Here is a 26,411-nt window from a genome sequence, read left to right as displayed (position 1 = left end):
TACACAAATGATTGGTGAAGTCCCAGCAGGGGGAGGGGACACGCAGAGTCCACATACAGTAGCCCCTGACTGTGGACACCCAAGCCATCCAGGCCCAGCACCTGCCCCACCCCAGCCTGGGAGACACAGGCCTCCCTAGTCTGGCCTCAAGGTTCAGACCCCACCCTCAGGTGATACAATAAAGGACATCTTCAGTCCTGCCCCAGAGGCCTTCTCCATGCCTTCCTGTACATTCTCCTCTTGACCACACTAAAGTTCTGCTCACGTCTCACCTCCTCCAGAAAGCCCCAACGACCCCTCCTACAACCCTATTTGTGGATTCCAAGAACACCCAAATGCTGTAGCCCAAACCTCAGATAACTTTCTCTCTTCTAGTGCTGACCTCTTTCAAAGTGAAGTCTGTAACTCTTTCTGTACCTGAAATGCAAGCTCCTCAGAGGCATCAGCGTGGTTGTGACGAATCAAGAGGACTCAAGCAAAGCCGCCCATGCAGTTCCTTCCTCCAACCCTCTTGCCCTATTTGTACCACTGTGGAAAGAGTTCTGCACCCTCAGTAAGAGTACGGGGACAGGGGGCAGTCTAGTCCCATAGTCCCACCTCTGCCACCACCCAGCTATGGGACCTCAGCGAAGTCACCTCACTTTGGGTCTTAGTTCCTCACTTGTAAAAGCAGAGTGTTCGAGTACTTGATCCTGGTTAGCCTTTCTAATGCCATGATCCTGTAACTCCCACCTTCCATCCTAATGGTAGCCCAGTGTATTCATCTGTTCTCACACTGCTAATAAAGACATACCCAAGGCTGGGGAATTTATAAAGAAAACAGGTTTAACTGACTTATAGTTCAGTGTGGCTGGGGAGGCCTCAGAAAACTTATAATTGTGGCGGAAGGGGAAGCAAACACGTCCTTCTTCACATGGTGGCAGGAAGAAGAATGAGTGCCCAGTGAAGGGGGAAGATCCTTATAAAACCATCAGATTATGTGAGAACTAATTCACTATCACAAGAACAGGATGGGGGAGCTACAATTCAAGATGAGATTTGCGTGGGGACAGAGCCAAAGCGTATCACCCAGCATCATCCCAGCAAACCTACACACACACACGTGCACACATTCAAACATAAGTACATATTCCAGTCCAGTTCTCCACCTGGGGTCAGGCTACACTGCCCGGTTACATGCAGGCACACACACGCACACGCACACGCACACTCATGCACATGCCAGCAGCTGCCGAGGCTTCCCTTCCAAAGTGGCACAGGTAAAGCCACGGATGAGCTCCCCTTGAACAGGGCCTCCCATGGCATAAATCACCAAGGAGGCCTGGCCTGGGAAATGGGCTTGTTTCTGAAGCTCCATGAATAAAGAAGCAGGCACAGCTGGCCTATTCATAATCAGCATAAAAAATTGATTAGCCCTTTCCAGATTAAACATTATTGTTTTAACAGTGAACATAAATCAGCTAGAGGTGGAGGGCTCGGCTCCCTCTGCTGCCAAGTGGCAGCAGCAGGTAGAAAGCAGTGGGGAGGGGGTGAGGGATAAGAGACTACTTATTGGTTACAGTGTATACTGCTCAGGCGACGGGTGCACTAAATCTCAGGATCACCACTAAAGAACTTACCCATGTAACCAAAAACCACCTGTACCCTAAAAACTATTAAACATTAAAACTTTTTTAAAAGCAGTGGGGAGGCCGGGCATAGTGGCTCACTCCTGTAATCCCAGCACTTTGGGAGGTCAAGGCCAGGAGGTCACCTGAGGTCAGGAGTTCAAGACCAGCCTGGCCAACAGGATAAAACCCCGTCTCTACTAAAAATACAAAAAATTAGCTGGACATGGTGGTGGACGCCTGTAATCCCAGCTACTCAGGAGGCTGAGGCAGGAGAATCACTTGAACTCGGGAGGCAGGGGTTATAGTGAGCCAAGATCGCGCCACTGCACTGTAGCCTGGGCAACAAGAGCAAAACTCCATCTCAAAAAAAAACAAAAAAGAGTGGGGAAAGGGGATCTGGGGGCAGCAGTAGGAGAAGACCTGGCTCCAAGGAGGCAGGCAGGAGAGCAAGAGGGCACCCCTACTCTCCCCCAAGGCCAGCCCCCCACCGGAGAGCACAGAGGGGTAGCACCTTTCCCAGGGGTAAGACAGAGAAGAGCCTAACACCCCACTTCCCCCTTCTTCAAGACCTCCTCGGCCACCTTATGATTGGCTTTTAAGAACACAGGTCAGAGGCCAGCCCAGAGCAGAAGGCAAGATGTGGGGTCAGAGGAAAGGTGCCGGCCCCGCCCAACCTCGCAGGCAGGTCTCCTGGGTCACTTGCCTCCTAGAAGCAGCCTGTATAACTGAAGTGTGTGTCTCTGGAGTCCGGTGACACTCAAGTTCCGTTCCTGGCTCAGCCATCGTCCTGCTGTGTGACCCTGAGGAAGTTACTTAACGTCTCGGAGTCTCAGCGTCTATGTCTGGAAGTGATGGGAAAGGGATGCCAATCTCTCAGAGCTGTTGTGAGGACTAGATGAGACCATGTGTTTGAAAACATCTAATTCATGTCCAGGACAGAGGAAATGCTAAATATTCAGTTCCTTGACCTGTGAGGGTTCCTCATCTGCCTGCCCTGCCTCCCACTTAGGAATGCTGACAGAAGGCGTAAACTGCTAGGATGAGAAACCTTTGTGAAAAGCACAGGACCCTTTGCAAAGAGCTACAGAATGCTGGGGTTAGAAGCCTGGGTTCCGAAGCCAGACCTGACTCTGCTCACATTCTCTGAGTGACTCAGGCACGAGACCTACCATCTCTGGCCTCAGTTTGCACCTCTGTGAAATAGGAATAATAAAAACAGTACTTACTCTCACAGAGCAGTTGTGAGGCTTGTAGGAGATGATGCCGGCCTAGCCCTGACAGTGCTCCACCTGCTCCCCTCCAGCTCCTGCATGACCCCCAGGATTTGCATCTGTGCCAGAGACTCCCTGGGACTTCCAGGTCTCAGGAAGTATCAGCCCCCAGGAGCAGCTGTCAGTTAAAGAAGTTAGGGCCAGGCACTTTGGGAGGTCAAGACGGGCAGATCACCTGAGGCCAGGAGGTTGAGACCAGCCTGGCCAACGTGGGGAAACCCTGTCTCTACTAAAAACACAAAAATTAGCCTGGAGTGGTGGCATACGCCTGTAATCCCAGCTACTTGGGAGGCTGAGGCTGGACAATCGCTTGAACCCGGGAGGCGAGGGTTGCAGTGAGCATAGATCATACCACTGCACTCTAGCCTGGGCAACAGAGTGAGACTCTGTCTCAAAAAAAAAAAAAAAAAAGAAGAAGTTAGAAAGTTGTTGTATGAATGAATATCCTACCTTGGCCCTTGGGTGGGATGGGTGAAAGGAACGTATTTGACAGCGTTTCCAAGTCTGCCCACAGGACTGACCTGATTTTGCCCACAGTAGCCACTGGTTTAAGAGCAGAGTGTTACCAGCTGCCTCCTCCTTCCTGAACCACGTGCCCACTTCCCTGCTGGCAGCATCTAAGCATCCCACAAAATCACTTTTACTCAAATTATTGCTTGTTTTTAGGAAAGCCCAAACTAAGACAAGCACATATCCCTCACTCATTTGGCCATGTTGGCCAGTATGTTCATTGTACATGTGGGCAGGCCTGAGGCTCCTCCAACAAGCCATCCCTTCTCCTGGGGCTATCACCAGGAAGAACAGGCCTCGGGGTCACGAGGAGACAGGGAGAGGCATCAGAAGCCACCGCAATCACATCCACTCTGCCCCTACCGACAGCCCCAACCTTGAGCAGCCTGCAGGGAGACCCATTCCCCATCTCCCTGGGGAAGAGAAGAAAGCCCACGAGTTCCAGTCAGGGAGGAAATGAGGGCTCTGTGACCCCTGTGGCAGTCCCATAAGGCATGGGGCCAACTGCCAAGGCAGGTCCTTCAAGAGCTGTGACCATGGCGTTTGTCCTCCGGGCTACGGCCTCCTGACTCACTGCCCAGCCTGGGACACTCACGCTCTGAGCTCCAGGGAGATGTTGAGGGGAGAAAAATGGCACCTGCCCCAGCTTAGGGAGACAGCTAAAAAGGCTCCATAGGGAGAGCTCACCTTTGCCGGATGTGGATGACGGAAAGAGCCTCCTCAAACGGCCCCTCCTGGGGAGCCCTCCATCCATCCTACACCATTAGCTCACTTTGCCTAAAATGTCTCTTTATCAGTCTTGGGCACACACAAGAACACACACACACTATTAGCCGATTTGACTTTACTTCTAAGACCTGGAACCTCAGAAGATACCCTAAAACTTGCCACAGCAAGACCCAATGCCTATGGCTCTCTTTAATGTCCCCCAGAAACCAACTCTTCTGCAGGGCTAGGAGCTGCATAGCAGGAAGAGTGGAGATGTCATCATCAGAGCTCAAATCCTGGTTCTGCTTCTTACTAGCTATGTGAACATGGCTGTTACCCTCTCAGGGCCTCTGCCTCCTCAAATGGAAAACCGGAATGGTAATCTACCAGCCTTGTAGTTATTGTAAAGGTTACAAAACAGTATCTGTAACACATCCAGCCAATGTACACTACATAACAAGTACCAAATAAACACAACCATATGTTATTATCCACCAACACTAATACCTACCATCTTGTCTGCCTTTACCCATCTGTGTTGGTCTGTTCTCACCTTGCTATAAAGAAATACCTGAGGCTGAGTAATTTATAAAGAAAAGTGGGGTGGGGTGGAGCAGACACTATTTAAGCCAGTACAACATCTGACTTAGGCTAAGTCAGTCGGAGTCCTGAAATTGGGGAGCAGGGTCAGGCCCTCTTAGGTGTGAAGCTTAGAAGACGTGAGGGTAAAAGCTGCCAATGGTAGCTGGTCATGGAGGGAAGCAGCTGTGAATGAGGCTGATGCACAGAGACAAGTTGCTGGGAGAGATACAAGAGTCCCAGAGGAGCGCCCCAAGGCCCAACTCTAGCCCAACCCTATCTACAATGCAACACATCTCCTTTTTTGCCTTGGCTCGTTCAACTTGGAGTTAAGATTCTTACTACAGAAGACCTAATGCACCCATCTGCTGTGGGCTGAACCGTGCCCCCCAAATATTCATATGTGGAAGTCCTAACCCCAGCCTAGAATGTGACCTTATTTGGAAACGAGGTCATTGCAGATATATTCATAGTTAGTTAAGATGAGGTCACACTGGAGTAGCACAATCATAATCCAATATGACTGTGTCCCTATAAAAAGGGGAAATTTGGACACAGAGCCAGACACCCACATGAAGAGGATACCATGTAAAGATGAAGGCAGAGATCGGGGATGTGCATCCCCAAACCAAGGAACACCAGAGATTGCCAGCAAACCCCCAGAAGCTGGAGCCGAGGCTTAGAACAGATTCTCCCTCACGGCCTTGGAAGGAACCCACCCTTGCTGATACCTTGATCTCAGACCTCTGGCTTCCAGAACTGTGGGACGATACATTTGTTGTTTAAGCCACAGGTTTGGGGCTAGCCCTAGAAAACAATACGCCATCTGACCAAAGCTCCCTGCCACCCCAGGCCAGCTTGTCGGCTCTCTGGGCATTGAATTACCTGTGGTCATCACTCACCACCAACTGCCAACCCTGTGTGCCCTCAGAATTCCCCTCCTCAAATCTTACTCATCCTTCAAGGACCAGTTCAAAGCCCAAACCCCCACCACCAGGAACCCGCCTATGAACTTCCCCTGAACTTCCCATCCATCAGCCCCACAGCTGAGGGCTTAATTGTTCTCTAATTACTCCCTCTGTGCTCGGTTCTGCCTGCTTGGCTTTGGAGGGAGGGGCACGGCGTTAACATTCTGTATATCCCCCGCTGCAGTGGCACATGGGTAAGAGAAGAGCAGTTGCTCCACAAATCTGTATTCTCTAGGTGAGCAAACCAACAAGTGGTGGGCCCCAACCTTCCCGGGGTTAGTGAATGGGGCCACTGTGGGCTGAGGCCTTTTATCTGCAGGAAGTGGGTAGGGAACAGTCCAGACACACCAGCCGATCAGAGGGCTTGGGCACGACCCTGCGCGCTAGATCCCAAAAGAGGGGAGGCACCCCTCGTGCAGCCTGTGGACCGAGAGTGAACTGGTGAACACATTAGTATAATCACCCCAAACCACTGGCAAGACAAAAGACTGGCAGAAGGACCAAAAGAACTATAGGATCCTGGACCGAGGAAAAATACGGCTTCCTCAAAGTCCACAGGAAACCACAAGGTCCCAAGGCCGATGAAAGCTGCGGAGACCCGCTGGGTGGCTCTGACAGCAAGGCCAGCCCAATTGCTCGACTGAGTGCTGCCCTCTCTTCTGGGCACTGAGCTTCCATCTGAAACAGAATAGTCCAGGAGAAAGAGCACCGGATCAGGAACCAGGAGACCTGGGTTCTAGTCCTCTTTCTACCACCAACCAGTTGTGTCATTGAGCAAGTGACTGCCCCTCTCTGAGCCTCAGTTTCCTCACCTGTGAAATGTGGGGGTTGCATTAAATGATTTATAAGCCCTCACAACCCGTGAGTGATTCTCCCAGATGACTTTTGTCCAAAGCACTTGCCACTGAACAGAAGGTGAACAGAGTCGGTATTTGTTAAACCTCAGGAAGATCGAGGCACCAGGCAAGGTGCTAGATACAAGATGAAGGCGCCAGTCTTACTGCCAAATTTCGTCCTCACAATGACTCTACACATAATAAGCACAGCTGACACTGAACTGGCATTTACCATTCACCAGGCGGTGCACTGTGGCTGGGATATAGCATCCAATCCTCACCGCAGCCCTGTTCGTGGGAAGGCTCTCTTATCATCCCTGTTTACACATGAGGAAACCAAGTCTCAGCAAAATCACAAAATTTACCCAGGATGACATAGAACATGGTGACACCAGGATTTGAGGTGCAGGACACAGGCTGGGAGCAGGGCAAAGACAGGGGACAGGCCTGCAGGAGGGCAGTGGTCACAGGGAGGAGGCCGGGCCAGATGGGCCATCAGTAGGAAGCGCAAGCCAGGGCCACCTCAACCATTGCCTTGCCTCTCCCGCAGTGACTAACGGCAGGCCATCCGTCCGCGCTGACAGCAACGCTTCCTGCCATCCATCTCCCACTAGTTAAATTGCAATTTTATGGCCAAAATCTCTCTCTCATAATTGATAAAAATCTTCTTTTGATGTCAGCATTATTGGGGGGGAAATGGGTTTTTTTCTTCTTCATTATGTTTTTAATACAAATGTATTTTTTATTGAGAGCTGCTGGGAAGGCAGGATGAGGCCCAGCCGGGAGGAGGTGATCGCACTCCCTGGCCCCCAGTTCTCCTACACATGGCTTCACAGCCACCAGATCCTTCTGTTCCATTCCCAGAATACTCATCTGGTACCCTTCTCAGGGACAGTCTAGGGAGACAAACCAGATGCCTGAACAAACAAAGGTGGTGCTCAGGACCAGGAGAAGCAAGTCTACAGATCGCCGAAGGCTTCCAGGACGGCTTCCAGGTAGCTTTGGGCCTGTGATGCAGCCTGGGCTGGTAGAGGGTGAGCTGACCTCATCTGGACCCTGCCAGCATGGGAGAACGGCACTCCAAGGGGCAGAGCCAGGGCACTCCAGGGGGCAGGGACCCCAGGGGCTGGTACAGTACCTGGCACAGAGGAGGTGCTCAGTAAATGCACATGAGTAAACAAGAGGAGGATGGGGAGAAGTTGGATCAGCACTGGAAAGAAGGCAGCAAAGAATATGAGAGCCTGGAGGCATCTCTCCCCTGTGGGGACTGCAGGCACAGGTAGAGTCAGTCCCCAGGGTAGGAGGGGCTCTCCTACCCCCCTTCTGCTCCAACCACTTCCCTACTCCCAGTCCAGCCCAGGGCATGCTCAGCCCTGGATACAGTCCACACCTGGCCCCACCAGGACGCTATAAGGGAAGCCGAATCTGGCTGCCACCTTACAAGTGAAGAGGGCTAGGCGAGTGGGTCCTAAATACAGCACAGCCACCAACTCCATGACTAAGGGCACCTGTGACTCCTCGTTGGCAATCTGGCCAGACTTCCACCTCCGCTCACCCCTCATCCACGGAATTAGCCCTGCCTGGAGACCAAGAGCACATACGTCAGAGTCCCTAATCCAGAGGAAAGCTGCCAAAGAGCCTTGGGAAACTGCAGCAATTAACCCTAACCAGCTGAGCTGCCCCCCAGGTAACCCCCCAAAGTGGAAGACAGAGCCCTAGAAACCCAGGCTGCTCCTTAGGGAGCCTGTGGGGATTTCCAAAAATAGCGGCGAAGGGGCTGGCCAGGTAGAGTGCTGGGTACTGATCAGGAAGAGGAAGAGAAAGGAGGATTATTCTAGCAAAACAGTACAGTCATGTGCCGCATGACCAACATTTTGGTCAACAATGGACCACACATGCAAAAGCAGTCCATTATATTAATAATACCATATTTTTACTGTACCTTTTCTATGTTTAGATAGATAAATACTCACCATTGTGTTACAATTGCCTAGATTCAAGCCTCCCCTCAGTCTCACATTCTGAAAAGAACAGGCTACACCATATACCCCAAGTATATCGTAGGCTATCCCATCTAGGTTTGTGTAAGTATGATGTTCACACAGCAACAAAATCGCCTAATTATGCATTTCTCAGAACATATCACCATCATTAAGCAACATATGACTGAATAGGGGACAGAGAGTTGTACCAGTTATCAGAAGCCCAGGTAAAGATGGAACTCTGCCATTTATGAGTCTCTCAAAACCTCAGTTCCTGTTCATATAAAGCACACAGCAGAATACACAGAAATTATTATTATTTTTTTTTTAAGGCAGAGTCTCGCTCTGTGTCCCAGGCTGGAGTGCAGTGGCGCAATCTCGGCTCACTGCAAGCTCCGCCTCCCGGGTTCACGCCATTCTCCTGCCTCAGCCTCCCAAGTAGCTGGGACTACAGGCGCCCTCCACCACGCCCAGCTAATTTTTTGTATTTTTAGTAGAGACGGGGTTTCACCATGTTAGCCAGGATGGTCTCAATCTCCTGACCTCGTGATCCGCCTGCCTTGGCCTCCCAAAGTCCTGGGATTACAGGCGTGAGCCACCACGCCCGGCCACAGAGATAATTATTAACGTTTACTGACCCTTGCCCTGCAGCAAGCTTGTTCTAGGTGCTCCACAATCTTTAACTCCATCCATCCCCACATCAAGCCTAGGTGGCAGGTAGTGTTATGATTCCAATTTTAGGGATCAGGAAATGGAGGGCTAGGACAGAGAGGGTAAGTATCATGCCCAAGGCCACAAAGCCAATATACAAACAGGCAGTTTGGCTCTTGCCTACCGCCAAGGCTCGCTATGAAGCTCCAGGCCGTGTGAAAGCAGACTGAGGGCACACATGTGCAATCCTGGCAGAGGGCCACGAGGGGAATTATGATGGTTAATTTTATATGTCAACCTGGCGGGTCCACGGCACCCAGATATTGGGCCAAGCATTACTCTGGATGTTTCTGTGAGGGGTTTTGTTTTTGTTTTTGTTTTGATACAGGGTGTCACTTTGTCACCTGGGAGGCTTGAGTGCAATGGAATGATCTTGCCTCACTGCAACCTCCACCTCCTGGGTTCAAGGGATTCTCCTGCCTCACCCTCCTGAGTAGCTGGGATTACAGGTGTGCACGACCACACTTGGCTAAATTTTGTATTTTTTTTAGTAGAGACAGAGGTTTCACCATGTTGCCCAGGCTGGTCTTGAACTCCTGACGTCAGGTGATCTGCCTGCCTCAGCCTCCCAAAGTCCTGGGATTACAGGCATAAGCCATTGCACTCAGCTGTGTGAGGGTACTTTTAGGTGACATTTACAGTTTGTTTTATTAATTCAATTTTTTTAAAAAAATTTTTAACAGAGATGGGGTCTCACTATATTGCCCAGGTTTGTCTCGAACTCCTGGGCTCCAGCAATCCTCCCATCTCAGCCTCCCAAAGTGCTGGGATTACAGGCATGAGCCGCTGTGCCCAGCCAAGATTTACAGTTATATTAGTGGACTGTGAATAAAACAGATTACTCTCCATAGCACGGGTGGGCCTCATGCAGCAGATAAGGGGCTGAATAGAACAAAGACTGACCTTCCCCAAGCAACAAGGAATTCTGCCAGCAGGTAACCTTCAAACAGCCTTCAGACTTGAACTGCACCATCGGCTCTTCCTGGGTCTCCAGCCTGCTGCGTCACTCTGCAGATTTTGGACTTCCCAGCCTCTATAACCCACATCAGCCAATTCCTTAACATCAGTTGGTCTCTCTTTCTCTCTCTCTCTCTCTCTCCATACACACACACAAGTACACACGCATGCACAAACACACACACACACACACACATACACACATTCATATCCTATTGGTTCTGTTTCTCTAGAGAGCCCTGACTTACACAGGAATGAAATCCAGCCCAGCCCTGGCCAACCTGCCATAGACTGGAGGAAGGGATGCAAAAAGAGGGCGCCTTTCCCCCCTCCCATCAAGTTCTCCACAGGACAGCTGTGTGCCCCTCACCAAGGCAGCCCTTCTCCTGCCTTGTGTCTCCACTTCTGCCTTGTTCGTGCTGGTCCTTGCACCTACAGTGCCTTCTCTCTGCCCCACCGCCGAGCAGGATAAACCATTGATGTTCTTGGAGGAAAGGCTTCTTTATCTCTTTTCTGAACATTTGCTTAAACCTTGAGCAAACAAGACAAACCGCCCTCCCACCGCACCCACAGGCTCTCACAAAACAACTGGATATGAATTATTCTACCTGTTGCACAACGGTACCCCTGCACCTTCTCTCTCCTTCATTCTCATTGAAACCCCAGTCGGATGGTACATCAAGAACACAGAGCACCAGCAACATACACTTGTCCCTAGATACTATGGGGAGCTGTAAAATAAGGTCCCCTGGGAGGAAAGATCAGGGTATGAAAAACTGATAAAACTAATTTCAAAGTACAAAAGCCAAACCACACCACCCAGACACCAATATAAGCATTGACCCTAACAGAGGTATGTCTGTGCTCCATGCCACCAGCTGGCCTCATTTCCTTCAGTTTCTCATGGGATTTTGAAGGTGGAAAGAACTTTATCTGATACAACTATATTCTAAGACATAACTGGATCATTTCTTTTTTTTTTTTTTTTTTGAGACAGAGTCTCACTCTCTTGCCCAGGCTGGAGTCCAGTAGGCTGATCTCAGCTCACTGCAACCTCCGCCTCCCGGGTTCAAGTGATTCTCCTGCCTCAGCCTTCCAAGTAGCTTGGATGACAGACGCCTGCCACCACACCCAGCTAATTTTTCTATTTTTAGTAGAGACAGGGTTTCACCATGTTGGTCAGGCTGGTCTCAAACGCCTGACCTCAAGTGATCCACCTGCCTCAGCCTCCCAGTGGGATTATAGGCGTGAGACACCATGCACGGCTTGGACCATTTCTTGAAATAGGCTGTAACAAGATCTGACTTGTCTGTACGTCATGGGGGCAGGTATAGATGTGTGTGTGTGTACATGACCAAAGATAACAGCACAGTGCAGTTCACAATTCTACAGATCATCCCTTAATTCCCACGATAACTCTATCCCCAAGCTTCCTACCCACGTCAGACCTCCCCATCTATATCTTCCCCCTCTTTTCAAAGATGACCTCATCTCCCACATTACTAAAAATTCAAGCTATTAGGCAAATTCCTTCAATCACCCAACCACATGCCCCACCCCACTCCGTATATCTCAGTTTCTTCATCCTTCTTTTGATCAGTCCCTCCCCAAGTCCTTCTCTCCCTCAGGCTCACATTCTGAAAAGAACATTCTAGGCCCTTCATAATGTGGCCTCAGCCCCAAACCTACAGTCTCTGCTCCACTATTCACCGGCTGAATGCCACATTGTAATCAACAAGACTTCACTGTTCACTCCGTGCTTTATGCTTTCCTGTCCCTGCACCTCTGCTGAGCCCAGCTTATTAATCAGTAATCACTTCCTCCAACATCCACGTCCTCCAATTCCATCCATCTCTAAGGGGCTGGGTCAGAGGCCACCTGCTTCAGAAAGCCTCCATCTGCCCAAGGCAACCTCTCTCTCCTCGGCAAGCTCCTTGAGCACTATGTGGCCATGTATTACCATGATGAGTGAACCTCCCAGGACCCTGGACTGTGAGGACTGGAACAAGGTCATACCCATCCCTGGCTACACCCAAGTGTCCATCACTGTCCTTTTTTGCTAAATACCAACTGCGTAGACCAGGAGGAGAGAGAAGGAATGAAGGAAACGGTGCTCAGGCACAGAATCACTAGCCATTAGAGACTGCGGAGCATCAGAGAACTCCTAACCCCAATGCCACGTCCTCCAACATGGAGCCAAGGGCTCAGGCGCCCAGGGTGGTCAACAGCCTCGTGGCTGAGACCTATGCATACCCATCAGGGTGTAGAGATGTCAGTCTGGGTTCCTTCAACAGCATGAACCATGCCCAAGAGTAGAAAGAGCCCCAGTCTCGTCCACCTGGTCAGGGATCCCTCAAAAGGGAAGGGCCAGGTCTTCACAACCATCCCTGACTTGCAAGCTCAGGCGCCATCTGCTGGCCAAGGTCAGCACTGCATCTGGACCCACAGCCCCAAGGGCAGTCAAGGGGACCAAGGCTGGGAACACCCGCGACCCAGTCCAGAGCCAGGTCACTTTTGAGGAGACAGAAACGACCCCACTTCCCAGAGGCTGGGCTCCTGTTTGCCTCCTGGAACCTGTCTTTCAGGATATAAGCCTAACATCCAAATAAAGGAAAAAAGTAAGTTTCTTTCTGGTAATACTAGCTGAGAAACTTCTAAGATACACACACAGACACACACAACTGCTTTTTTTCCCTGCCAAATAGAAGCTGTTATGTAGAGGACAAATCACCAGCCTGGGAATTAGAGGACGTGAGGTCTCATTCTGTTGCTTGTCATTGGCCCTCCCTTAGCAATGTGGCCCCCAGCACACTCCCTGCCTGAGCCAATGCTATGCAAGGATGGTGCCCCTTCAAGTGTCCTCACCTCTGCACTGATGGTGCCAGCTGATGTGCAGAAATTCTGACTGATCCAGAAATGAATATGAACTGTGGGGTCCAGAAGTACTGCACCCTCAATCTTACCCCCACACCCATGCTGGCAACACCCCACAGGGCCGGGCCCCACCTGCCTGCGACAGGGACGGGTCTGAGGACATAGTGACCTCTAACACTGCTGCTGACCATCCAAGTGTCTCTCTCACCACACCTCCACTCTCTACAGTCTGAGCTTTAGGAGCACTTACGGAATCTCTGAGTCCAAGGTAACCTCAAGCCTATCCGAGGACCGGGACCTAGGAAGGTGGTGAGGCAAGACTGACAGCCTCTTTTAAGCTAGGGATGAAACAGAGCTTTCTACAGGTCTTGGGCTGCCATGGAGCTGACGATGAGTGGGGCCCACTCAAGCATCCTGGGGGCGAGACTGCTCCCCGAGAAGTGTCATGGGAGGGGCTGGAGGAGGCTGGAAATGCCAAGTGAGTGACATTCCCCCGCCCTCACACCCCCACACGCACCCACCCTTCTTCCCACATGGCCCTGCTCCCCTCCCTCCACCCACACACTGGGAAAGTGTGTCACCAGGGAACAAATGCCATCTTCCCAGGGGGAGGAGGAGGAAGATGGCAGGGAAGACGGAGTGTGTGCCTGTGGGGCCCTGGTAAGAACCCAGAGGGCTCTGAAGAAGCTCCCCAGCTATGAGGGATGCCCCTCAGAACCATGACATGGACAGTGGCCCATTTTCTCAGGGAGCTAAAGAAGCATTGTGGGGCAGGAGCCACATGGCCACTGTGCTCAGGGCTAATCGGCAGGGGGTGGAGGGGATCGGAGAAGGGGCCCTGAAGAGCAGGCGACGTGCTCCAACCCCAAACATTCTTTAGCCAGCTGGGTGGACCACCATGACTGCTGACACTCCAAACTGCCCTCACTCCACCCTGGCTTGGGGACAGCCACTGACATGCCCTTGTCCCACCTCCCTCCCCAGCTCGCCAGACAAGTCAGCCTCCAAGGGTTAACCTGCTGCCTTCTGCTCCTTTTTTCCACCCCCAGAGAGCTGTGCCAGCAATGATGCACTTCACACTGTTATTACCGTGATTTATTTAGTTTTAATTTTGGGGTGAATCTCGTGCTGTTAGAAGCTGGGGGCCAAGAGTCTTGTTAAGAGGCAAAGCCATAAGTGGGCCGGCACTGTGCCAATTCAGTCCCCTCTGCCTAGGGTCCTTCTCTCCTGACCCTGCTCCTCCCAGCTTGCAGCCTGCTCCCTGAAGCCAGCCACAGATCGGGTTTACCTTTCACTCACTGTCCCTCCCTTTGGAGGAAATGTTCCTCAGTGGCAGAGGAGTCAGAGACGTTTCTATGCTCACCCGCTGTGTGATCCAAGCCCCGCATCAGGCCAGGATATCACTGAGAAGCGGGACACCTTTGGATGGATGCTGCGTAGCTGGGGCCGGCTCCACATTAAGGGACCAATGGTCAGGGCTAGCTCCCTGTAAAAAGGGAACCACTGGTCTTTATCAAACCTCTGCCCCACTCTCCCGGCCCTGCGCCAAGTAGCCTAAGGACACTATTTCTAGTTCATCCATTGGCTCTTTAAGCAGCCCCAGGGCACCTGCTAGGTATTGTTTTGGAGCCGTAAATAGAGTAAAAGGACTGTCTTGGTCTTCATCCTCAAAGACTATGACTTGCAGGGAAACCCTTAGACACAACTAATCAATCCACAAGTTGCACAAGTGCAGGGAGCAAAGTTCTGCAGAGCCCAAAGGAGGGATAAGATCGGTCAAGGAAGGGTCACAGAAGACTTCCTAGAAGAGCTTGGGTTTGGACGGGAAACCCAGCACCTAGCACCCTGCCTGGGATTTGCTAGCTGGGTAGACAGATAGGCAGATGGCCTGAAGTCACTTGACAAGTAGAGAAAGAAGCAAAGACACCAGGCAGATGGTAGACCATGGCACAAGCACTGAGGACTAAGAGAACACAGTGAGCTTGAGACAGGTAGCACAATGGGACCAGAACATGGGGAAATAACCATAATAGTATAGAACACCATTACTATACAAATAATAGCTAATATTTGTTGAGCACTTGCTCTACATCAGGTACTACACTAAGCACCTTCTATTCATTATCCCATCTAATCCACACAGCAACCTTATGTGGTGGGCTACAGATAAGGAAAGTGAGGTGCCAAGATCAATCATGTGTGCAAAGTCCAAGCTCTTGGCTCTAGAGTCTAAACCACAGTGTCACTCTGCCCCACCAACTTATAGACAGGTAGGTGGAAACCACATGGGATGGGCTTGAAAGCCCTGCTGAGGATAAAGCTTCAATAAGGCATTAAACCTTCAGTAAGTGACAGATATTATTAGGTTGAACCATATGAATCATATATAGGTTTCAGGTCAGTAACAGTCTCACAGGAACTATTTCATATGGTTGAACTGGTATGTTTCACTGAGGGCCACTGAGATTCCTTCTAACCTCTTTGATTTCAGCACTGAGAGTGGCTGTGACATTTGGTTTTGTGTCACTGGTGGATCCCCAGCACCCTGGCCGAGACCGCAAGAATTCAGCCGGGGCCTTTTCTGAAGCATCCCAACCCAGGCCCATCCCCGCTGCAAAGGTGGGTACCTCCTTGCCCAGATCCTCTCGGATGACCTGGCGGATCTCTTGCATGCTGCTCTGTGGAGCCTGGCTGTGCAGGACCTTCAGCGTGCTGGTGTACTCCTCTGGCAACAGGTAGTCCAGTGCCCCCAGGTGCTGGCCGACCTTGATGAAGGTGCCCCGGTTGGCACAGCAGAGCTCACAGAGACGCCTGGCAGAGCGAAGGTGCACCTGCAGGAAGACAGGCCAGAGCCAGAGAGGTGTGAGTGCAGACTGTTCCCTAGACCTTGTTCCCTTCACCTTCCTGCTCTGCTTGAAAACCCTCATTACCCTACAATGTCCAGGGAAGGCGCATGCACGCGCGCGCACACACACACACACACACACACACATACACACACCTTCTCCCTTGGTGTCCAGCTTCCTGGTACGTAGGGCAGTCAACTCCAACCTCATACAGAGGCCGCCCTTCATACATGGCCCAGTGCTTCCTACCTCCTCCTCTTCATCAAAACTTACCTAGTCTGGGTCCCCCTCCCTAGAAATAAGCATTCAAGGCTTTTAACCAAGTCTAACCTACTAATGATTCATTCAAGGGACACGGAGTTAAAGTATTTGCCACCCACCCCTCAGACATACCAATTATGCTTTGTTTGTTTGGATTGCCACGTTTTATAAAACATGGTCATAGGTATTGTATCTTTTAATCTTCACAGCACCTCAGGGAAGCAAGTTTTGCTATCTTTAAAGAAGACAAATTAGGTTGTTTTGTTTCTAAAGAAATTGCTAGGCCGGGTGCAGTGGCTCATGCCTGTAATCCCAACACTTTGGGAGGCTGAGGCAGGTGGATCATGAGGTCAGGAGTTCAAGACCAGCCAGGCCAAGATGGTGAAACCCCATCCCTACTAAAAATACAAAAAAAATTATCCGGGCGTGGTGGCAGGCACCTGTAATCCCAGCTACTTGGGAGGCTGAGGCAGAGAATTGCTTGAACCCAGGAGGTGGAGGTTGCAGTGAGCTGAGATCATACCACTGCGCTCTAGCCTGGGCAACAGAGTGAGACTCCGTCTCGGAAAAAAAAAAAAAAAAAAGAAATCGCTAATAAATATCAAAGGAAGGTCTAGAAACTACTCCAAAATCTAGGGTTCTTTGGTGCAGCAAACTTTAGCAGAGGTCTCTTATTAACTAGAGGAGTCACTGTAGTGAGGGGTATGAGGCACATGGAGAAGGCATCTGGGCAGGTTGTCTAGGACAGAGAGCAGCCTTAATTCACATCTGGGTGCTCACCGGTCCTTCCAGAGTTGGAAGGTGGCCCCATCTGCCCCCAGGCTGCATATCCACAGTCATCCCTGCAGCCCAACTGAGGGCCTTGGTACTATAAGAGTCCTACCTTCTAAGAGCTAAGCCTCTGAGGCAGGATGAGGCCATGGGCACATGCAGAAGACAAAGGACCCCAATACCCTGTGGGGACCTGGCACCTGCCTTCTCCCAACTCAGTCAACCAAGAGAGTGAACCACGAGGATGGACTTACACTTTTCAGTGCCACATAGGATGCTGATGTAATTAACACATATTGGGGGCCATAAAATCATGTGAGGAGTTAAATAACAGTTGACAACAAAGGTGGAAGAAGCGTTCAAAGATCCTATATAATTAGTTGCCAAGTGAATCACACAGGAAATTTAGAAATTAAGAGGAGTTTTTTTGTTTTTGTTTTTGTTTTAGCTCCCACATATAAGAGAGAACATGTGATAATGGAGGAAGAGTGGAAAAACAGATAACAAACTAGGAAATACGGGTGGTGGGAAGGGCGAGGATGAAGAGAAGTGGATTAAAGGGTACAAACATAAAGTAAACTTGAAGGGATAAATTCAATGTTTGAGAGCAGAGGAGAATGACTATATTTAGAAAACTGCATTATACTCAAGTGATAGCTACCCTAAATACCCTGACTTAATCACCACACATTATAAATGTGTAAGAATTTCCCAGGTACTCCATAAATTTGCACAATTTTTTTTTGAGAAAGGGTCTCGCTGTGTCTCCCAGAGTGGAGTGCAGTGGCATAATCATGGCTCACAGTAGTCCCCATCTCCCAGGCTCAAGCGATCCACCCACCTCGGCCTCCCAAAGTGCTGGGATTACCATCATGAGCCACCACGCCCAGACTGCTGCTGCCCAGAAGAAACTGCTGCAGCCCTGAACACCCTCAACCTAGCAGCCAAAGGGCCCATCCGCCCACCTCCTGCCACAGCAGAGGAGATGCCTCACACTCCAGGCACTACCAGGCCATCCTTAGGCCCGCAGGAGGCCTGTCCACTTCGAGCTTTGCGAGACATTTTTTCTTTTTGAGACACCTAGGCTGCAGTGCAGTAGTGCAGTCTCAGCTCATGGCAACCTCTGTCTCCCAGATGCAAGCGATTCTCCTGCCTCAGCCTCCTGAGTAACTAATTTTAGGCGCACACCACCACGCCCGGCTAATTTTTGTATTTTTAGCAGAGATGAGGTTTCACTATGTTGGCCAGGCTGGTCTTGAACTCCTGACCTCAAGTAATCCGCCCGCCTTGCCCTCCCAAAGCGCTATTATGTAATGTGTTTTAATCTGCCTCATATTAGTGAAAAGCATTGTCATAGCCAACTTGGTTTGGGGTTTGGGAGGGAGGCAATGAATAGCTAATAAGATCAACTCAGTGTTGATTAGTTATTGATTAGGCAAGATGGAGTCAAAGCAATCCCTTTACCCACATCTAAAGCCCCAAGAGCAGGGGCCCTAGTCCCCAAGCTAGGCAGAAAGCTATCAATGTCAGACTGAATCCATGGGGCTCCCCATGAGAACTGGGCAATATCTCCAGTGGGGCTTAGGGTCGTGTAAGTGACAGAGAGGAACGAGACCATCAGACAGTCATACATACACACCCCACACACAGAGAGACAGGCAGACACAGAAAGAGAAGGCGACAGACCCCAAACTGACCTTTGATTAATTCTTCTAGTCAGAAACTTAAGCCCTAAAGGAATGAAATGTTAACAGTGGTATCTCTGGGGTGTGAAATTATAAGAGTACTTTTTTCTTCTATATAGGTTTTCTGTATTTCCCAAATTTCTTTTTTCTGGACACAGAATCTCATTCTGTCAACCAGGCTGGAGTGCAGTGGCGTGATCTCGGCTCACAGTAGCCTCTGCCTCCCGAGTTCAAGTGATTCTCCTGCCTCAGCCTCCCAAGTAGCTGGGACTACAGAGGCCTGCCACCATGTCTGGCTAATTTTTGTATTTTTAGTAGAGAAGGGGTTTTTCACCATGTTGCCCAGGCTAGTATCAAACTCCTGAGCTCAAGTGATCCACTCGCCTTGGCCTCCCAAAGTGCTGGGATTACAGGTGTGAGCCACTACGCCTGACCTGTATTTCCCAAATTTCTTATGAATAATAAATATTATGATAATGTGGGAAATTTTTTTATCATCCCTTTTCAGCATCTTCTGAGAATGGAAAGTCCAGCTGATCATTTTTTTCAGCTTTAAATGGACAAGATTCTGCGCGCAGACTGGACCAGTTTTGATCAGAGAGAATCCAGCATCTCTTTGCTAATCTGGCAGGGTCCCACAGCACACATGTGTGCTGTCCATCAGAAAAATGAAACTGTAACTCCTCATCCCCAAGAAATCAGGCCCACAGTCTGCAAGTTCTCTTTTCCAGATGTTAACCTTTACGTTGTCATTTAGACAGCAAAGTAAAGCTCATCATGTCTTAGGGGGAAAAAACGAGGTACAGTTTGTAAACATATTAAAAGAATTTAACCTCAGACTGAACCCCACCCTGACCACACATAGTTCTGTAGTTAAGAACACAGGACTTCAGAGTGTCTCAGGCTACATCCCAACTTTACCACACAGAAGCTGGTGGACTTGGGCAAATTACGTAACCTTTCCCTACTTCAGTTTTTTCATCTATAAAAGTAAGATAATAATAGTACCTACACCTCATAGGGCTGCTATGAAGATTAAATAAGGTGAGGTAATATACGTATCCATTTAGCCAGAGCTGGTACTTCTATACTTACTACAAGGGTATTGGGATTTGTTTCAATCACATGCGGTAAGACACACAAACACAGAAATGATTACCATGAAAGCAGAAGCCTTTACTGACAAGTCTCTAGAAATAGATGGCATGATGGCATGCCATGCCAGGCCACGTGGGGAAAGAAGCACCAGAATTAAAGGCAGAGGGGGAAAGCAGGAAAATGTGGACAAGAGCCTTTGCTGCTATTCCATGTGAAGGAATGGTCAAGGCAGGGTAAACAGGATAGGACTGGTTACTTTGAATAATTTCACTGGGCTCTGGGGCATAGGAGCTGTCCCTAGTTGTCTACTACCTAATGATGGGGGAATTAGGGCAGGAGAATAGTAGTACAGAGTAAAAGAGCCTGATGAAGTAGGTGGTTGTGAGGTATGGGCTCTGAATTGGTTGATTTGCATATGAAAAGCACACTCCCCTGAGTGGGTGGCTCACGCCTGTAATCCCAGCGCTTTGGGGGGCCAATGCAGGTGGATCACCTGAGGTCAGGAGTCCAAGACCAGCTTGGCCAACATGGTGAAACCCTGCCTCTACTAAAAATACAAAAAAATTAGCTTGGTGTGGAGGCAGGCACCTATGATCCCAGCTACTCAGGAGCCTGAGGCACAAGAATCGCTTGAACCCGGGAGGCAGAGGTTGTAATGAACCAAGATCACACCACTATACTCCAGCCTGGATGACAGAGTGAGACTCCATCTCAAAAGAAAAAAAGCACACTCCCAAGAGAGCTGCTACCTATCTCTAAGAATTAGTTGACCCTGGGAGCAGCAGTCCCTCCAATGCCAGCAAAACCAAGATGTCAAAGCACCAGAAAATACAGAAAATAAAAAATAGGATTAATCCAATACTCTAACTATACTTCCTTGGGGATCTCATCCAGTATCATGGCTGTAAATACCATCTTCACATTGATACACGCAGATGTGTGTCTCCTGCCCAGACCTCTCCTCTGACTGGAGCTTGCTGATTACAGCTGCCTCTCTAACATCAATTACTCCGATATCCAACAGGCTCTTCAAACTTAGCCTGACTTTCCCACCACTCCCACTACCACCAAACCTGTTCTTCCCACAGTCTTCTCCACCTTAGGAAATGGCAAGGTTAAACTTGGACTTTTTCAGGCCATAAATCATGATGTCAACCTTGACATTTCTTCCAAAACAGGAACTAAAATTACCTTCCCATCTGAAAAACTGGACAGCATATATAGAACAATGGTGTTCAAGACACTTGACATTAGGCAAGGAAGAAGAGTGATTCCCAAAAGATGAGAAAGAAACGAGGTGAACATGATGAATGCCCCAGTTCACTGCACTGGGAGCTCCCAGGCTGAAGTGGCACGGAGGGGAAGCCAGGCAGTGACCGGAAGACTCCTCAATTGAGGAGATAGAGCTGAGAGTCCAGAAAGAGTTCAAAGGACAGAGTAGCGAGGAGGAGAGAGCTGCACAAAGAAAGAACACGAAAGGTCTGCAGAGATCCCACTGCATATACAGCTGACTACCGATCAGCACCTGCATACCCAAAAATGGTCTGAGTCCAGGAAAAGAACAACCCAAAAGGTTTAGGGTTAACAGTACCCAGCATCCACATAGGACCTATTTCCACCTGCCAAACTGAAAAAAAAACTCATCATTCATGGGACATTTGTGGCAATATCCAGAAGGGCTTTGCATCAGTAATGGCATATATCCCAAAGCAAATACTGTTCCATTCCCATCTAACAAATATTAAAAGCAAGATCTGAAAAAAGCAAACTATTTCAAGTAACTTAACTGTGTCCTAGAACAAAGCTCAATATTTATAAGAATACAGGCCGGGCGCGGTGGCTCAAGCCTGTAATCCCAGCACTTTGGGAGGCCGAGACGGGCGGATCACGAGGTCAGGAGATCGAGACCATCCTGGCTAACACGGTGAAACCCCGTCTCTACTAAAAAATACAAAAAACTAGCCGGGCGCGGTGGCGGGCGCCTGTAGTCCCAACTACTCGGGAGGCTGAGGCAGGAGAATGGCGTGAACCCGGGAGGCGGAGCTTGCAGTGAGCTGAGATCCGGCCACTGCACTCCAGCCTGGGCGGCAGAGCGAGACTCCGTCTCAAAAAAAAAAAAAAAAAAAAAAAAAAAAAAAAAAAAAAAAAAAAAAAAAAAAAAAAAGAATACAAAAATATCTACCACCCTGAAAATAAAAGCACAATGCCAGGCACAGTGGTTCACACCTGTAATCCCAGCACTTTGGGAGGCCAAGACAGGCAGAGCACCTGAGCTCAGGAGTTCAAAACCAGCCTGGGCAATATGGCAAAATTCCATCTCTACAAAAAATACAACAATTAGCTAGACACGGTGGCACGCACCTGAAATCCCAGCTACTTGGGAGCCAGAGGCAGGAGAACTGCCTGAGCCCAGGAGGCAAAGGTTGCAGTGAACCAAGGCCTGGATGACACAAAAGAGACAGAAAGAGAATCCTATCAAACTTTTAGAGATGAAAAACATAATACATGAGATGAAAAGCACACAAGATGCGATTAATGGCAGATTAGACATTGCAGGGGGAAAAAAAGTATCAGGCCAGGCATGGTGGCTCACACCTGTAATCCCAGCACGTTGGGAATCCAAGGGGGATGATGGATTGCCTGAGCCAGAGATTTTGAGACCAGCCTGGGCAACATGGCAAGACCCTGTCTCTAAAAAATATATATATATAAAAGATTAGTGAACTTGAAAACCTGGCAACAGAAACTATTCAGAATGAAACACATAGAAGTAAAAATAATTTTTTTTTAGTGAAAAGAACATCAGTGAAATGTGGAACAAATTCAAGCAGCCTAGTAAATATGTAGTTGAAGTCCCCAAAGGAGAAGAGATGAGGAGTGAAATTTATATATATTTATAATTAAATATATATAAATTATAATTAAATATATATATATTTAAAGAAAATGGCTGAAATTCTTTTCAAATTTGTTTTTTTTAAATGTATAAACTAATAAATTCAAGGACCTCAACAAGCCCCAAGCACAAGAAACATGAAGAAAGCTACATAATTTTTTAAAACAATTTATACAGAGAAAAAAGATACAGACAGAAGAATAAAGATAAGAATGATGAGCCGGGCGCGGTGGCTCAAGCCTGTAATCCCAGCACTTTGGGAGGCTGAGACGGGCGGATCACAAGGTCAGGAGATCGAGACCATCCTGGCTAACACGGCGAAACCCCGTCTCTACTAAAAAATACAAAAAAAGCTAGCCGGGCGAGGTGGCGGGCGCCTGTAGTCCCAGCTACTCGGGAGGCTGAGGCAGGAGAATGGCGTGAACCCAGGAGGCGGAGCTTGCAGTGAGCTGAGATCCGGCCACTGCACTCCAGCCCGGGTGACAGAGCGAGACTCCGTCTCAAAAAAAAAAAAAAAAAAAAAAAAAAAAAAAGAATGATGGCAGATTTTTCACTGGAAACAATACAAGCAGACGTTAGTATAGCAACATCTCTGAAAACAAAGAATTCTAAACCCAGCAAAGAAAATTTTTCAAAAATAAAGGTATAAAAGTTCTTGCAGACATAAGAAAACTGATAGATTTCATATCTCTGTACTACAAGAGATGTCAAAGAACCGGCCAGGTGCAGTGGCTCACACCTGTAATCCCAACACTTTGGGAGGCGGAGGCAGGCGGATCACAAGGTCAGGAGTTTGAGACAAGCCTAGCCAATATGGTGACACCCCATCTCTACTAAAAATACAAAAATTAGCTGGGCGTGATGGCATGAGCCTGTAGTCCCAGTTACTCGGGAGGCTGATGCAGAAGAATCGCTTGCACCTGGGAGGCAGAGGTTGCAGTGAGCCGAGACCACACCACTGCACTCCAGCCTGGGCAACAGAGCAAGACTCCATCTCAAAAAGCAAATAAAAAATAAATAAAAACTAAAGAGCCTTCAATAGGCAGAAGAAAAATGAAACCAGATAAAAATATGAATCTATATAAGGGAACAGAGAGACCAGAAATAACAACTTTATGAGTAAATATACAAGAACTTTTTTATACTTTATATATCTTTAAAAGAAAAATGATTGCTTAACCAAATTAATAACAATGTAATGCGGTGTTTAAAACATAAAGGCATGTATTACATCGATAGCATAAAACTTGGGAAGAAATGAAAGTATACGATTTTAAGATTCTTATACGATTTTAAGATCCAACATTTTGGGAGGCCAAGGCGGATGGATCATGAGGTCAGGAATTTGAGACCAGCCTGGCCAATATGTTGAAACCCTGTCTTTACTAAAAATACAAAAATTAGCCAGGCATGGTGGCACGCACCTGTAGTCCCAGCTACTTGGGAAGCCGAGGCAGAAGAATCGCTTGAACCTAGGAGGAGGAGATTGCAGTGAGTCAAGATCGCGCCACTGCATTCCAGCCTGGGCGACAGAGCAAGACTCCGTTTCAAAAAACAAAAAAGACCCAAATGTATACCACCCAAAAGAAATGCTCTTCAAATATAAAAACACAAATAGGTTAAATGTATTGAGTGGGTGCAAAATAGTTGTCTTCATTAAAAGTAATGGCAAAAACAGTGATTACTTTTGCACCAACCCAACAAAAGGATAAAAAAAGATATATCAGGCAGGGCGCAGTGGTTCACGCCTGTAATCCCAGCACTTTGGGAGGCCGAGGCAGGTGGATCACAAGGTCAGGAGATGGAGACCATCCTGGCTAACATGGTGAAACCCCGTCTCTACTAAAAATACAGAAAAAAAAAAAAAAAGTAGCCAGGCATGGTGGCAGGCACCTGTAGTCCCAGCTACTCGGGAGGCTGAGGCAGGAGAATGGTGTGAACCCGGGAGGCGGAGCTTGCAGTGAGCAGATATGGCAGCACTGCACTCCAGCCTGGGCGACAGAGCGAGACTCCGTCTCAAAAAAAATTTTTAAAAAAGATATATCATGCCAATGCTAATCAAAAGAAAGATGATACAGCTATATTTATAGCAGACAAAATTGATTTCAGAGAAAAGAATATTATCAGGGATAAAGAAAATCATTTCATAAAAATAAAGGGATCAATCCATCAAGAAGATATACATACCATCCTAAACATTTATGCACTCAATAACACATCTTCAACATACATGAAGCAAAAAAACTAAAGGAACTGCAAAGAGAAACAGAAAAATCCACTTTATAGGCAGGGATTTCAATATCTTCTCAATACATGATATAACAAATAGATAAAAAATGAGTAAGGATATAAAAGACTTGAACACTATCAACCAATCTGAAGTGGCATTTATAGAACACTCTGTCCAACAACAGCAGAATATACATTATTTTCAAGTATAAAAGGAACATTTGCCAAGAGAGACCATATTCTTTTTGTTTGTTTTTTGAGACATGGTTTCACTGTGTCTTCTAGGCTGAAGTATAGTGACACCATCATTGTTTACTGCAGCCTTGAACTCTTGGCCTCAAGGGATTCTCCTGTTTTGGCCTCCCCAGTAGCTGAGACTGCAGGCACACACCGCCACACCCAAGTAATTTTTTTACATTTTTTGTTGAGTCAGAGTCTCACTATGTTGCCCTCAACATATGCTGGTCTCAATCTCCTGGCCTCAAGTGATCCTCCTGCCTCAGCCTTCCAAAGCACTGGGATTACAGGCATGAGCCACCACATGCAGCTGACAGACCACATTCTGAGTCATAAAGCAGATCTCAGGAAACTTAAAAGGATCAAAATATATAAAATATTTTCACTGACCACAATGGAACCAAAGTATAAATCAATAACCACAAAATCTCTGGAAAATTCCCAAATATTTGAAAACCAAGGCCGGGTTCAGGGGCTCATGCTTGTAATCCTAGCACTTAGGGAGGCTGAGGTGGAAGGATCACTTGAGGCCAGGAGTTCGAGACCAGCCTGGGCAACAGAGTGAGAGCCCATCTTTACAAAAAATAAAAATAAAGAAAAATTAGCCAGGCGTGATGGCATTCGCCTGTAGTCCCAGCTACTTGAGTGGCTGAAAGGTTCGGGAGCACTGCTTGAGCCCAGGAGGTCAAGGTTGTAGAGAGCCATCATCATGTCATCATTGCACTCCAGCCTCAGCAACAAAGTGAGACTCTATCTCAAAAAAAAAGGAAGAAAACTAAATAACACAGTTATTGCAATGACCCGAGATTGTGCCACTGTCCTCCAGTCTGGGCCATACAGCAAAACTCCATCTTAAATAAATTAAATAATTGATTGCTTAAATTAAATTAAATTAAAATAAATTAAATGCATGAAGTCTTTCACACACATTATCTCACCTGACCCAGGTAAGAGCCCTTGAGATAGGTACTATCATTCTCCTCATTGCACAGATGAAAGAAGTTGGGCTCCAAAAAGTTAGAGGTCTTACCAAGGTTACTCAGCCAGTAAATAGTAGATTCAGGGTTTGAAACATTGTCTTCTAATTGCAAAACATCTGTCTTTCTCTACACTCTGCTGCCTGTCCATACCGTTACACATTCCTCATAAGTTAGAAGAAAAAGCAAGTGATGTTACTGCCTTCCACAATCCCAGGATGAAGGGTAGAGCAAGGAGTTCCTTTCCCCCAGGGTGGCTCAAAATCCTCCTTTTGTCTGAGCCTCTCTTGGAGAAGATGGGGTTTTTGCAGTAGCTCCATGGATACGATCAGCTGCTCCACTTCGGGTCCACAGAAGAAAGAGCAGGGAAGCAACCCTAGACATGGCCAGGTTGCAACCAAACGA

The 26,411-nt window shown here is 48.3% G+C and overlaps 1 protein-coding gene across 20 annotated transcripts in view; it reads right to left on the bottom strand.

The window, feature by feature from the left end:
• ADCK1 (aarF domain containing kinase 1) overlaps positions 1–26,411 on the bottom strand; it is a 125,889-nt gene that overhangs the window by 59,165 nt on the left and 40,313 nt on the right. For 18 of the 20 annotated variants that reach the window (XR_012416043.1, XR_012416045.1, XR_012416046.1 and 15 more), the window contains one exon: positions 15,634–15,837. The exons of the other annotated variants lie outside the window; for them this stretch is intronic. Coding sequence is in view for 14 of the 18 variants with exons in the window: in XM_065549140.2 (XP_065405212.1) it covers positions 15,634–15,837 (204 nt within the window). In the remaining 4 variants the exon portion in view is untranslated. The remainder of the gene's footprint in view (positions 1–15,633; positions 15,838–26,411) is intronic. 20 annotated transcript variants of the gene reach the window in all.

The sequence above is a fragment of the Macaca fascicularis genome, chromosome 7 (genome assembly GCF_037993035.2).
Source record: "Macaca fascicularis isolate 582-1 chromosome 7, T2T-MFA8v1.1".
Lineage (NCBI taxonomy): Eukaryota > Metazoa > Chordata > Mammalia > Primates > Cercopithecidae > Macaca > Macaca fascicularis.
The sequence above is the reverse complement of the archived record's forward strand: the minus strand, read 5'-3'. Positions and strand labels throughout refer to the sequence as shown.